This window comes from Cucurbita moschata, unplaced genomic scaffold (assembly GCF_002738365.1).
Source record: "Cucurbita moschata cultivar Rifu unplaced genomic scaffold, Cmos_1.0 Cmo_Scf00010, whole genome shotgun sequence".
In the NCBI taxonomy this organism is placed as follows: Eukaryota; Viridiplantae; Streptophyta; class Magnoliopsida; order Cucurbitales; family Cucurbitaceae; genus Cucurbita; species Cucurbita moschata.
The window spans coordinates 2,939,561-2,953,916 of NW_019268526.1; the positions used below are offsets into that span (position 1 = coordinate 2,939,561).

Here is a 14,356-nt window from a genome sequence, read left to right on the forward strand (position 1 = left end):
CCCCCCCTATGCACCATACACCATCATTCATAATTTCAATTATTTTTCCAATTCTCTATAATATGTCAAATAAATAATTCTCCCAACCAACACACATTAATACCCACATCCACCATTATTTTTCTCCCATCTTAATTATTATGTCTCCTTTTACTACCATTATTACGGATTTGGCACGACCCCAACCTTTCATGGTTTTGTTACCTATTCATCGGTTCTTACGAGTGAAAATTATTTCTCTAGATCAACACGAGTCTTTACAATTATATTTCATAAATTTTTTTAGAAAGACACGCTTAACTATGAAGTTCTTATTATTGAGTCACTGAAAAGGAATGTGCACTTTATTGGTATAGGTGTTGGATGATGAAAGTCCCACATCGGCTAATTTAGGGAATGATCATGGGTTTATAAACAAAAAAATACTCTCTCCATTGGTATGAGGCATTTTGGGGAAGCCCAAAGCAAAGCCACGAGAGCTTATGCTCAAAGTGGACAATACCATACTATTGTGGAGAGTCGTGTTCGTCTAACCATAGGTAGTTACTTTCATTTTATGTAAGCTTTTCTTAGTCATCTAATCCCTAGGATCGTTCGTTTTGGCCCGTTACGTATCTTAGCCTTACGATTTTGAAATGAAATGTGTCTACTAGGGAGAGGTTTTGTTTTGGCCCGTTACGTATCTTAGCCTTACGATTTTGAAATGAAATGTGTCTACTAAGGAGAGGTTTCCACATCCTTATAATGGGGCCCCAACATCCTTGCTAACACATTGCTTGATATCTGCTTTTGCCCTTTATTTACTGTCATCAGTTTCACGATTTTAAAATGCGTCTACTAGAGAAATGTTTTTATACTCTTATAAGAAATGCTTCGTTTCCCTCTTTAACCGATATGGAATTTCACAGACTCATTCATGTCAAATCATAGTGTGGCGTCGAATGATTAAATAAGAAGAAGAAAAATGGTAAGAATTAGGTTAGCATGCATGGAGCTTTTGTAGAGTTGAAAGACAAAAATAGAAAGCAATGGAGAGACCTGAAAGACTTCGACAGTGAAAGAGAGGTGTCGAAGAATGGTCAAGGAGACACAGTACACAGATGTCGTTAAAGACACCACTTGAAGCTTCTTTCAACCACCTAGCCTTCCTTATCCATGTCCATGCCGGCTGCTTTTTTTGGTATTTGGATTGTGATGGCTTCACCAATTGGGCCTCCACATCCATAAACAAAACCAATCATGGATCACTCCAATTTCTAATGGATTGGATTAGGAGTTGTACATGATACGAATCACGATTTCGAGGGCTCGACCGCTCGAGTTGGGTTGAGAAACTTTTTTAGATTAACTTACAAGTTCGGATTAGTTGAATGGGTAACCCAATCCAATTCGAAAATTTTCAAAGCTGTATGTTGAAGAATAATATTTTCATATCTATTCACACTCTGGAGTGTAGACATTGCGTCGATACTTTCTCAATAACAAATCAATTTATACAAATTCAAACAGCATCGTAACATCTTTAACATTGTTAACTAAAGACAACAAAATAAATATCAATTCCACGTGACAATAACACAATTTTTAAACTTTAGTGAATCTACTTTTAATAAAATATAAACTTTAATAAAAGAATATATGCTAATATTTTAAATTTTAATAAAGTAATTATAATAGATAATAATGTTTATAAATAAAAAACCAATCATCTTCATATTTTGGTAAAGCGTTGTGTGCAATGGCGGACTCCTCCTGTTTTTCAGTGAAGGTTATAGACAAGTGCCTGGTTTCTCCACCGCCGGGCTCCGTTCCGGCAACCCTTCTCACGGCGTCTTTTCTTCTACCAATTTCCCCACTCCACCGCCCATTTTACCCACGCCATTCTCCCATCGCTCAAACGATCTCTTTCCCTTTCTCTCCAACACTTCTTCCCTTTTGCAGCCAATCTCATCCTCCCTCCACACCCCCACAAGCCCCATTTCCTTTATACCCCTCACGACTCTGTCCAATTAGCCATAGCCGAGTCGGATCCCTCCCATTTTCACGCCCTCATACCTGATCACACAAAAGATGCTCGAGATGTGTACCCATTGTTCCAAGATTGGCCCATGTCTCGCCTCTTGTCAGATGGGACACAAGTCATTCCTCTCATGGCTCTGCAAATCACCATCTTCCCTTACCATGGCCTTTCCCTATGCGTTTCGTTTCTCCACGTCGCTGCTGATGGACCTGCACTCCATCATTTCATTAGATCCTGGGCGTCTATCTCTGCTGGAAATGGCCTTAATGGTCCACTGCCGTCTCACGATCGGACTGTCGTGCAAGACCCAGAAGGACTCGAATCCGCTTATCTTCGCCATCATTCTGAACCCATCAATTTTGACAGTGAGCCCATCAGTCAGCGTTTAAGCGACAAGGTTAGAGCAACTTTCTCGCTGTCCAAACCCCAAATCGAGAGACTAAAAAATTGGGCGAATTCCCAGATAACCAAATCGACCCAATTTTCGAGTTTTGTAGTGACATCCTCTGTGGTTTGGGTTAGTTTCATTATGTCGCGTGTGTTAGGAATCACGACTCTCCACAATGGTATGATATTGTCCACTTTGAGCATAAGCTCTCATGGCTTTGCTTTGGGCTTCCCCAAAAGGCCTCATACCAATGAAGATAGTATTCCTCACTTATAAACCCATGATCTTCCACTAAATTAACCAATGTGGGACACTCCCAATCCCAATAATCCTCAACAATCCTCCCCTCGAACAAAGCACACTATAAGCCTCCCCTGAGGCTTATGGAGCCTCGAATAGCCTCCCCTTAATTGAGGCTCGACTCCGTCTCTGGAGCCCTCGAACAAAGTACACCATTTGTTCGACACTTTAGTCACTTTTGACTACACCTTCGAGGCTCGCCATTCTTTGTTCGATATTTGAGGATTCTATTGGCATGGTTAGGTTTAGGGCATGGCTCTGATACCATGTTAGGAATCACGACTCTCCACAATGGTATGATATTGTCCACTTTGAGCATAAGCTCTCATGGCTTTGCTTTGGGCTTCCCCAAAAGGCCTCATACCAATGAAGATAGTATTCCTCACTTATAAACCCATGATCTTCCACTAAATTAACCAATGTGGGACACTCCCAATCCCAATAATCCTCAACAGCGTGAGTTAATCAGTGGCGGCAGTGGTGCAGAGGATGAAGCGTGCTGCAATTGCCGTAACGAACGACTTGGGTATCGAATCCCAGCGGAGTATTTTGGGAATTGCTTTGCGTTTTGCCTTACGGCAGTAGAGAAGAGTGAGCTATTGGGGGAAAATGGGTTAGTTGTGGCAATGAAAGCTATTGAGAAAAGAGTGGGAGAAGTGAAGAAAGTGACGTTGAAAGACGCAATGGCGGAGACGTCGGTGTGGAAGGAGTTTGTTGAACGTGGAGCTGCGCTTTGTGCCGCTGGGTCGCCGAGGTTGGGCGCGTATGACACCAATTTTGGGTGGGGGAGGCCCATAAAGACCGAGGTGGTTCAAGTTGATCGTGGGAGGTTGTTTTCTATAGGAGAATCCAGGAACGAAAATGGTGGCATTGAAGTTGGGTTGGATCGGGTTCGGCTCATATGGCTAGCTTTGTTGCCGCGTGGGAACAAAATCTAAAGCTTCTCAGTTGCTCATGACAAGATTTGTAGCATATTTTATTATAATTATAGTCGAACTTACTTGTGTTAGACGAACACGACTCTCTACAATTGTATGATATTGTACACGACTCTCTACAATGATATGATATTATCCACGACTCTCTACAATAGTATAATATTGTCCACTGTTGGCCTAAGCTCTCATGACTTTGCAGATTATAAACACATAATCATTCCCTAATGTTAATTACTCTTTTCTTTTGGAGTCCTTTGTTCGACATTTGAGGATTTACCAATTTATCGGCACGACTAAGTCTCTGATACCATGTTAGATGAACATGACTCTCCATAGTGATATGATACTGTCCACTTTGACCATAAGCTCTCGTGACTTTGCTTTAGGCTTAATATCATACCATTGTGAAGAATCGTGTTCATCTAACAATTTGTACAAATCAAATGAAAATATATAAAATTCCGATAATATTTTTATACATTATCTTATGAGACATCTTAATCAAAATCTTCCCCATCTTATTCAGAGAAAACAAACCCATTAAAATAAGGGATATAAAAAAAAGAATATATATATATTTCTCCACTAAAAAATATTAATATTTACTAATTATTTAACTAATTGACTTTATTAATATGGAAAATTGGCACTAATTATAGTTTCCCATTATATTTTCGACCCTTTATTTCCATCCCTTTAGAATTTATCGGTAAATTAATCTAAAACAACCCTAATTTAAATAGATAATTCAATACTATATTCTAAAATTTACACATAAAAATACTATATATTTATCTTTTTTTTTTTTTTTTTGTATAACAAAGCCAAATATATATATATATATAGAATGCATATCACAAAAAAAAAAAAAAAAATCTTATTTTTCTATAATGGGTCATTTATTTTTAAATTCACGTTAAGTAATTATGATGGTAAGAAAGTAAAAGTAAGATGCATGAATTGGTACAAAACAAAATAACATTTATCTTATTGGAACTAAAAAAAAGACTTTTGGAATAAAAAATAAAATAAATAGTTGATATGACGGCAATGGAATTTTAGGTGAAAAGTAATTTATATTGAATAAAAATAATAAATGAAGTAATTCGGGGAAGATTTATTGCCTATTATTATATTATTATTATTGTTAATTACACAAACTCCTTTCTAAATTACTACAATAAAAAAAAGTAAAAAAACAAACCGCTCTCTATTCTTAATTTAGCAACTTATTTAATAATACTTTTTTTAACACGTTATTTGTTATTAGTTTTTTTTGTTAGATAATTATTTGATTATTTTGCAGTCTCTAGGCGAGTGAAGTCCACGCGGCATAAATGTTAACTGGAATATGAATTTTTTTATTTTTTATTATTTTTTTTAAGCTAGCTTAAGAAATTATGAGCGCGATGGAGATGGATGTGTAGCTATCCGAAACAGGTAATGGCGACGCGCCTTTCTGAATCTTCCCTTCCCTCCACTTTCTCCGTTTATATATATATATAGTATGTTTTTCAGCCCACTGGGGAGAGAGGTGATTAAGATTTCTGTAATTCAGTTCCGTCAACGCTTTGGTTTTACGGTGGCTTTTCCGGGTTAGTTCGAACTTTTTTATTTGCTCCGCAGCCTTTTCTCTGATTCTCTTTTCGGAGATTTCTATATTGTGTTTTTTTTTTTTTTTTTTTTTGCTTCTTCTGGTATTTTACGGGCATTTCTAGGCGCCGACGGGGAAGATAGAGAATCAGAATAGTAGAATTTTTCTGTTTCGTTGATCTGTTGCTTCTCTGCAATTGTTTAACTCTGGAATTTGAATTTCCACCTGATTTTTTTTCCTTGGGGGGAGGGGGGAGAGGGGGCATAATGATCTTTACGGATCAGAGATATTCCTTGCGCTTTTTTATGCTTTAACGTCTTGAATATTCTGAATTTTGTCTGTTTCGCTTTTCGAATGGGCCATTTTCCCACTCTTAAAGATTCATTGCTGCCGAGCTGAGACTTTTCGTGTCATTTGTGTGTAATGTGAATATCTTGCACAATTATGGACATTTAGCATTCGTAATCTATAATGTCGTAATCGTATATGTTGACTTGCAATTTTTGTGCTTAATTGGCAATTCATCACGGGGATTTCTCTGAAAGCGTTACCCTTGTGAATTTTTATTTTATTTTTAGAGGTCTGAAATCGGTTAAGAATCTATACCTAACCTGCTACTCATGATTCATTGCATTTGATATTGAAGATTTGTTGAGTACTGATCAACTGATCACAAGAATTGGCATCTATAATCTTTATTTGGGGACTGAATAAGTGATGGGATGAAGTTTCATTTCTTTTATTTTCTGTATGTTTTTGTTCCCAAATGATTCATGCTACTAGTGTAGAATGGTATTATCTTGAGAAACCTTTGGTGTTCACATAACCTACTAATTCCAAAAATTTTGCAATTCATTGATTTATGTGATTTAAGGATATCTATTTTGCTTTGTTGTCTGCATAAATCAGACTCATGATACCCATTTTACAATGAGTATAAATTTATGAACACTTTCCCAATGTTTTTTTTAATGATGATGCAAATCGTGCAATGATGCAGTTCGAAGCAATGGCGACAAATTTCCCATTTGATTCCGAATTCTTTAAGAATTTTCTCATCCCTGATTACATACTCCGACCTGAAGCTGAAGCTAAAGTTGAGAGCGTTCCTTATGTTCCCAATTGTCCTGTCTTAGTATTTATCAACTCCAGAAGTGGTGGTCAGCTTGGTGGCAGTCTCCTTAGCACATATCGTTCTCTTCTCAATGAGAAACAGGTGATTTTTTGGTTACAAAGGTTTTAGATGTACTTTGTCGGCCTCTGGGAGCTATATAGGAAATTACTGAATTTACTGTTGGTTGACTTCTATCTGACTAATTGTAAGGTTTTTGATTTGGGGGAAGAAGCTCCTGACGTGGTGCTGCGCAGATTCTTCTTGAACCTTGAAAAGCTTAAGCTTAATGGCGATGAAATTGCAGTCGAAATTCAGAAGAGATTGCGACTAATAGTGAGTTTCTGATGTGCTTTCCAATATTTACGCCAAGTTCAAAATTCTTTGGTTTAGCAATATACACTGTTAAATTCCATCCTCAATGCATTTGATCTTTCAGGTTGCAGGGGGTGATGGAACAGCTGGCTGGCTTCTTGGAGTTGTTTGCGATCTTAAGTTATCTTATTCACCTCCAATTGCTACGGTGCCCTTAGGAACTGGAAACAATCTTCCTTTTGCATTTGGTTGGGTAATTTTTTTAAAATTATTTCACACTTTCTGGTTACCATATTAACATGGTAGCATTGCAAAGGATGTTGAGCAAATATAATTGAAAACTGAGTTCATATATTTGATTGCTGCTTTATTATTGATTAGAATGTTGGTATTGTCGAAAACCTTGTTGATAGGCATTTGAAGGATGAATGCTTTTCTGTGAAAACTGTGCATTTTAGTTTGATATCAGCCACTGACATCGATATAATGTTTAATATCCTCCTGATATTATTATCAGGCAGCACAAGAATTGAAACAAAAATATTTTCCTAATTTCAGGGAAAGAGGAATCCTGGAACAGACCTTAACGCTGTGATTTCATTTTTAGATCAAGTCCTGAAAGCAAAGGAAATGAAAATTGACAAGTAAGAAAACAGGATAGAAAGGCTGACACACACATGTTTGCATATGTATGTGCTCATCATAAACTCAACATTATCATAATCAAAAGCTGTAATGGATCTTGTTATTGTTGTATGACAGTTGGCATATTCTGATGAGGATGAGAGCTCCAGCAGAAGGCTCATGTGATCCTATTGCTCCTCTTGAATTGCCACATTCCCTGCATGCATTTCATCGGGTCACCGAGGGTGATGAACACAAGGTGGTAACTACATACTATGTGGAACACATTCCCTATTTGTATAAGATTTTGATATAAAAGAGTATTTTGATGTTCTAAATAAATCTTAGTCGATTATATTGTTTTCTCTCAAAGAAACCTGCATGCGAAGCAACTCATCACCATCTTAAGTAGTTACTTACCGGGTTAATTTATCCGCCTGCCTCTTATCTGAAAAAATTTTAGCCGCCTATTTCAACACCTGCAAAACTACATGGTCATACTTGAGGTTGAAGTTAAGTTGTTCAAAAGGTACTTTATAGCTGAGTTAGCAATTCAGAACACAAGACAGGAGCAATGATGTATTTTGATGGAACTTATAGAACAATAGTATTGGATAAGTGGTGGCTAGATTTCACTCTGTTCAAGTATGTTATTTTGGAACTAGTCTTGAATAGAGTTCTTATTTATGAAGAACTTAGATTACAGAAGACTTGATAAATACTCGCTGTATGTCCTTGGAAATGAGCAGTTTTAACTGAACCATGAAGTGTGATTGAAAGATACAAGTGATAAATATAAATTAGAAACCAAAGTCATCCTCTCTTGATTATACTTCATAAGTATTTAGCTCATTTTCAATTATAAGTTCCATTCATTTTTTTTTTAAGCAATATTCTTAACGTAGGCTCTGAAACTATATAAAGATTATGCACTCAACTCAACATGTAGAAAAAGTATTATTTGTGGAAAGAAGGGCTCAAGTTCTCTTTTTTCTTTTTTTTAATCTCATTTTATGGAAGAAATTTCACCTTCAGTTATGTTTTTTATAAGTCAATATTCTTCTCTCTTTATGTGCTGAACTACTTACTTGATTCTCAGGAAGGTTGCCTCACATTCCGTGGGGGATTTTGGAACTACTTCAGCATGGGTAAGACTACTTCCATGACAGTTCTAGATAAAAGTTCAACATGTTACTGAGATTTGTAATACATCACAGGAGATATGTCCTAAATCATTTCCGGAAAGAAAAATCCTTATTTTGATGATCTCTTAATGGGAAATTTATTCGACATTCGGCTTCTACTGTTTGCAATTTTGTATACTGTTAATTTCCAATTTAGTTTGCAATTACTGGTAATGGTCTCTGACATGAGAGTTGTTTCTTCGTTTTGATTGCAGGAATGGACGCTCAAGTATCATATGCTTTTCATTCTGAGAGAAAGATGCATCCTGAAAAATTTAAGAATCAGTTAGTTAATCAGGTAAGTGTTACAAATGTCTTCATGAATTTGCTTGCAGACTAGTTTCCAATCATACTAAAATCTTTATATGAGATAATAGATACTATGAACGCAATTGATTTTTGAAACATTGAACATCAAAATATGAACTTCAACGTGTAAGCTTTCTTGGATATAATATGTCAACCACATTTAACTCTTTGATTATTAGTGTATTGCTCATATACCAAAATTTAACCTTTTTCTCCTCATTTGTGTACCAGAGTACCTATGCAAAGATTGGCAGCACCTGGTTTTTTGCTCCTTTGTTTCATCCTTCATCCATGTGCGTACTCAAATGATTTTATTTATTTATTTTGTGCGGGGGGGAGGGGGTACTTCATAGTGAAAAGTAGTAACCTAAATTACCAACCGTGATGAGGTACACAAAATTTCCAATACATCCCTCATGAGGTATTCAACAACCCCCGTAATGTTTCGCCTCCCCATTGGGAGACTTAGCAAAATGCACTGAAACATCTTGCCAAATCCCAGCTCTCATCATTAACCACTCCCTCATTCGATTTCATTATTTCCAGAAACTCCAATGAGTTGTTTTAGCTTGATCCATAATATTTTAGCCTTCTTCTGTTCTATGCCGCTTAACATCTGTATTAAGTTTCTCCTTTGCTGCTATGTGGAGATCCCAAGATTGGTTGAAACTCACATTTAAATGCCTAAAACGTGCTACTGTATTCTGTACTGTCAATGAAAGAATAGGCGGTCTTCATTTTCCTTTTGCTTCTTACTGATTTCAGCAACGAGGGTTGAAAAAACATGTTAATGCATCTATTCATCGTAATGACTCCCCCCATTGAACAGCGTCCACACATACCAAAAAAAAAAAAAAAAAAAAAAAAAAAAAAAAAAAAAAAAAAAAAAAAAAAAAAAAAAAAAAAAAAAAAAAAAAAAAAAAAAAAAAAAAAAAAAAAAAAAAAAAAAAAATCACTTTTTTTGCTCCTTGTAATCACCACAGAATGGGTTACCCTGTCTTTTAACTCTGGTAGTCACCATAGAATGATCTTTAACAAGTTCAGAGCAATTGCGCCACAACTCTGATTACAATGGAAAAGGCCTTCAAATTTTAATGTAACAAATGGGTATTTCTGCTTATTTTTTCAAAAGAGAATACAAGAATGATATGTTTCATTAACCTTCAGTTTGTTCCCTTTTCTTTGTTTAACTAGTTTCCTGTCACTATATAGGAATATATCTCAAATTGCTAAGGTCGAGATCATGAAACATCATGGTGATTGGCAAACTTTGCCTATACCTCCTGGGTAAAGTTTTTCAGCTTTCAAAGTTACTTACTGGACCCAATTCTACTTTCTTCACATAACTTCTGTTTTGGAACGATATTAAAAAAATTGTTCAAATTTCAGATAATGTCTTTGTCTGTTTGCACTAATCTGATTTTCTTTTGAACTGCAATGTACTCAATTACCATTTTTCTCGAATGACATGCCCTTTTCTCATTTTTACCTATCTGATGCCTATAATATATTTATCCTTCCAATTTTTTGCTTAGCATGCAGAAGAACAAGTATGGAAGTGTTGATGCATCTCATTTATTTTAGTATTGCATGTCTTATTGTGAATACTACTTCTATTGTTTTAAAATTATAATTTGAAACTGAAACCAGCAAGCACCGTACATCCTACTTTTTTCTTCTTAATTAGTACTGTATTACTCGATTTGTGTCAATATGGTCTTGCTAATTATTCTCGCAAGAAGATAGTGTACCCCTCCTCTGTCACCTTGGTTAATGATAATGGTTAAGATGCTGTCTGATAACCATTTTGTTTTCTAATTTTGGAAGTCAATCTTATACGCATTATTTTAACCTAGAGTTTCTTTTGGTCACATGTTCTTTAAACCAAAATTGGAAAACTAAAAAAAGTAGTTTTCAAAATTTGTTTTCATTCTTTTAAATTTGGCTCAGAGTTTAAATGTGTTCTTTAAAAAGTGGAAAGATTACCAAAGAATTTGTGTGGGGAGAGCAAGTATAATTGTTAGAAACAAAAAAACGAAAAATGAAATTGTGGTCAAACGTTCAGTAGTGTCTAGGACCCTTTCCTTATGATACCGTGTGCTTCTCTTTCTTATTACGAAATGCTGTTCCCTGATGTTTGCTACAGAATCAGGTCAATCGTATGCCTTAACTTGCCCAGCTTTTCCGGTGGATTCAATCCATGGGGTAAACCAAATTGCAGGAGGCAGCGTGATGTTAGTTCCCGATCTATTTATTTTCTATTTAGATTTGAAGTAATCTGAATCCAGATGTTGGTGCAATGCTTTAATTACTTTCACGTGTTTCTCTTTTAGTTCCTAATGTCATTCCTTCATGAAATGTGGTTTATAGAGAGACTTTACTCCACCATACGTCGATGATGGCCTTCTTGAGGTTGTGGGATTTCGGGATGCTTGGCATGGACTCGTTTTGCTTGCTCCCAGTGGACATGGAACTCGTCTTGCGCAGGTGAGAAAATTTAATCAAGGACTGAGGACACAAGAGGGTCTCTAATCTATATTAGCTAGTCTTAGTTTAGGTGGTAACCTAAGCACAACGAATTGACTAAGACATATATACTTTCTACTGAGAGTTAAAAGGTGAAGAGATCTGACTAAGACATATATACTTTCGACTGAGAGTTAAAAGGTATGAATCTCTTCACCATAAAAAAAAATCTTTAGTCTTTTTGGTTAAAAATGGTTGAACATAAAGTTGGTATATTAAAGTAGACATTATGGTAAAGCCTAACTTCATTATATAAGTCCAATGAAGGCTTTTGAAAGCAGATAAAGATTCGTTTATTTCCATGTGTTACAGTTGTGGATCATAACCTTCAGCATATGGGATATAGGTTATGGTAAAATGCTCATAACAGCCAAAACTATTATATTTATGTTTATTTTCATAGTAATGAGGTATTGTTCTGAATTTGTCTGTGTCTCTGTTGTATTTGCTCACACTTCGCCTCTGATTTGGTGCAAGGCTCATCGCATCAGGTTCGAGTTCCAGAAAGGTAAAGCAGATCACACATTCATGAGAATTGATGGGGAACCCTGGAAGCAACCCCTCCCTGCCAAAGAATCTGTTATGGTGGAAATCTCTCATCTTGGTCAAGTCAACATGCTCGCCACCCATAGTTGCATATCAAGAAGTGTTAATGATCCCTCAACACCCAGCAGGATTGATGAGGATTCAGAAGAGGAGGATTGTGAAGATGACTCCACAAAAGGTGGAGAAGAATTCAGGAAATTTGGTGCAGCAGCCACCTTTAAGATTCCAGATGAAGTTGATATATCTCAACTTAGTTGAAAACAACAATTTACCATCTTTTCTCTCTCTCTCTCTCTCTCTCTCTCTCTCTCTCTGAATGATGATCATTTATTGCTATTGAACAGCAGGCATATGTACTTATTATAGTGATCGGTTTGATTTCCAATAAATGTTAGCATATTTATATATAGAGTGACTCAAAGAGTTCATTAACATGGCAACTAGAATCTGGGAGAGAACAGAATGTGTATCCTGTGTTCTTTGTTGTTCTATCAGATTGTGGTATTTGTAAGCAAATAGTTCGTATTGGGTTATTTGACACAGATTTGTAAGAGGAGATTGCTATGGAGATCGAACCATCAATTTCTGTAATGGTAATTCGTGTCTTATTCACCGGTCTGTTAATGAAATATTTATTTTGCCCATCTTATTACTAAATGTATAAATTAATACATGAACATGGAATTTTAAAATGATTTAATTGGAATTAAAATTTAAAATGTTTTTTTTATTGGAAATAATTTGAATGAAGAACATTGGATAATATCCGACAGCAAATTAAATTGATAATGGGCCTTAATTTTCCTTTTCAGACGGGCCCTGGTTCTGGGCCCCCAATTTCATCAACAAATTGAAGCGCGATGGCCTCCCTAATCTAACGGCCAGGATTCCACGCAAGGACGAAGAGCGATTCCTTCTAACGTCTATATTTCCCAACGGTCGAAAACTCAAAATATAGAGAATTCCCCAATTTCTCTCATCTAAATCTGCAGCTTATTGTGTTCGTGTTGCTCAAGCTTTGAATCGGAAAATTTCAGGCCCTGCTTTGTTCTTATTATTATTTTGCTGGAAAACGCAATTTTTTCATAAAAATTCGTCTGCCCAGAAACTAATGACGAGTGTTCTTGATGATCATCCGGATGATATCGAAGTCCCAAACATTCAGGTCTGGGACAATGCTGCATTTGAAAACGGTGAATCTGATGTTAGAACTCGTTCTTGGTCAACTGTGCAAGATTCGTACAAGAACACATCTTCTGAATCGTTGCAGAGTGATTGCAGCAAAGAAAATTTATGCCCTTTGAGTTTGAAGACCCCTGTTTCTACAAAGTACTCTGTTTCTGTGAAGCCGCTCAGTCGTAATGGCGTCATTGAAAATTCACAATGGAAGCCATTGAAAACGCCCTGTATGATCAAAATGTGTGGTGTTAGGGGGAATGAAGAGGAGGAGGTAATTAGTAAGGAGATGAACATCGATGAAGAAATTGAGGAAACAGAGATGGAAATCATTCGATTGTCGACGAGGCTGAAAGCACTTCAATTTGAGAAGGCCAAGCGGGATGCTGCAAGAACATCAGTTCAGAGAGGTGGAAGATTCGTGCCCGTCAGAACATTTGACGCGAAAATTGGCCAAAACAGAGGATTGAGTTTGGGGCCGTCGGAAATCCACGCCGGCGTCGGAGCTCGGCGGCAAGGGAAAACGGAACTCACGCCGATTCAACGGATACATAACCGTCGGAAATCATGCCTTCCGAAATTACTAGAGATTGACGAGGGGAAGGCGAAGAACAGAAGAGGAAACATGAGCCTTAGCCCAAAATCGCGGAGGACTTTGATTAAGGCTCAAACTGTACGGAAACCGGCAACCACCGTCGTATCCAAAAGGCCGGCGAAGAAAGATGGGCTTGTTGAATTGATTCAGCCGAAGAAGCTCTTTAAAGACGTTGAAAAATCAGTAGCACCCACGAGTGTCAAAAGGGCATTGAAGAGTGGTAGGATTGTAGCGAGCCGTTACAATCAGATTAATGAAAGTAGCAGCTCCCAAGTAGCGACAGAGAATCGTAAGAGATCTCTGCCGGGGAATTGCAAAGACGACGGAAGCAGTAGGTATGATAAGCGGCGACCTTCGTCGGAAGTTTGCCGGAGCAAGGGGCCGCAAAGCAGAGTGAAGAAGCGACGGGAAATTCCGAGTGAAATAATGGGTTTCCCAGAAGAAATGGAAGAAAGGAGTTGGGAGTGTTCAGTTTGGAAGGTGGGGGAAATGCTTCCAAGGATCAGGACGAGTCGGTGTGGGAGTATGAGCCCAAGGGCGTCGGGACCGGCCAAGAGGGTGGCTGAATTGATTGATAGTAGAACGAACTTTTTTGTTAATCAGGAGATGGAAGCATCAATCTGTCAGAAGTTAAATTTTGCAGAGGATGAGGAGGAAGAAGAATGAACCAACGTTGGTTTTTTTTTTTTTTTTTTTTTTTTTTTTTTTTTTTTTTTTTTTTTTTTTTTTG

General features: G+C 37.0%; 2 protein-coding genes, 1 long non-coding RNA gene and 1 pseudogene across 5 annotated transcripts; all 4 read left to right on the forward strand.

Annotated features, from left to right (window-relative positions):
- The first annotated feature begins 1,732 nt into the window (after positions 1 to 1,732).
- On the forward strand, positions 1,733 to 3,726 carry LOC111449025 (annotated as a pseudogene).
- A 1,274-nt stretch (positions 3,727 to 5,000) lies between these two features.
- Positions 5,001 to 12,406, forward strand: LOC111449011 (diacylglycerol kinase 5-like). Of its 3 annotated transcripts, none has more exons than XM_023088832.1 (13): positions 5,001 to 5,086; positions 6,241 to 6,456; positions 6,565 to 6,687; positions 6,791 to 6,919; positions 7,225 to 7,310; positions 7,429 to 7,552; positions 8,390 to 8,438; positions 8,690 to 8,772; positions 9,015 to 9,076; positions 9,996 to 10,070; positions 10,930 to 11,017; positions 11,154 to 11,270; positions 11,787 to 12,406. In XM_023088832.1, exons 1-13 carry the CDS (start codon positions 5,066 to 5,068, stop codon positions 12,111 to 12,113), a joined length of 1,500 nt encoding a protein of 499 aa, XP_022944600.1. In that variant the 5' UTR covers positions 5,001 to 5,065; the 3' UTR covers positions 12,114 to 12,406. The 3 variants fall into 3 exon arrangements, with proteins under 3 accessions (XP_022944600.1, XP_022944601.1, XP_022944602.1); XM_023088833.1 differs by having other exon boundaries at positions 7,429 to 7,549; XM_023088834.1 differs by lacking the exon at positions 5,001 to 5,086 and adding an exon at positions 5,151 to 5,241.
- On the forward strand, positions 11,278 to 11,529 carry LOC111449027. The gene is made up of 2 exons (XR_002711520.1): positions 11,278 to 11,401; positions 11,451 to 11,529. It is a non-coding gene; the product is annotated as an uncharacterized LOC111449027 (long non-coding RNA).
- A 560-nt stretch (positions 12,407 to 12,966) lies between the features above and the next one.
- LOC111448625 lies at positions 12,967 to 14,292 on the forward strand. The gene has a single exon (XM_023088312.1). The coding sequence runs from the start codon at positions 12,967 to 12,969 to the stop codon at positions 14,290 to 14,292; it is 1,326 nt and encodes a 441-aa protein (XP_022944080.1).
- The last annotated feature ends 64 nt before the right edge of the window (positions 14,293 to 14,356 follow it).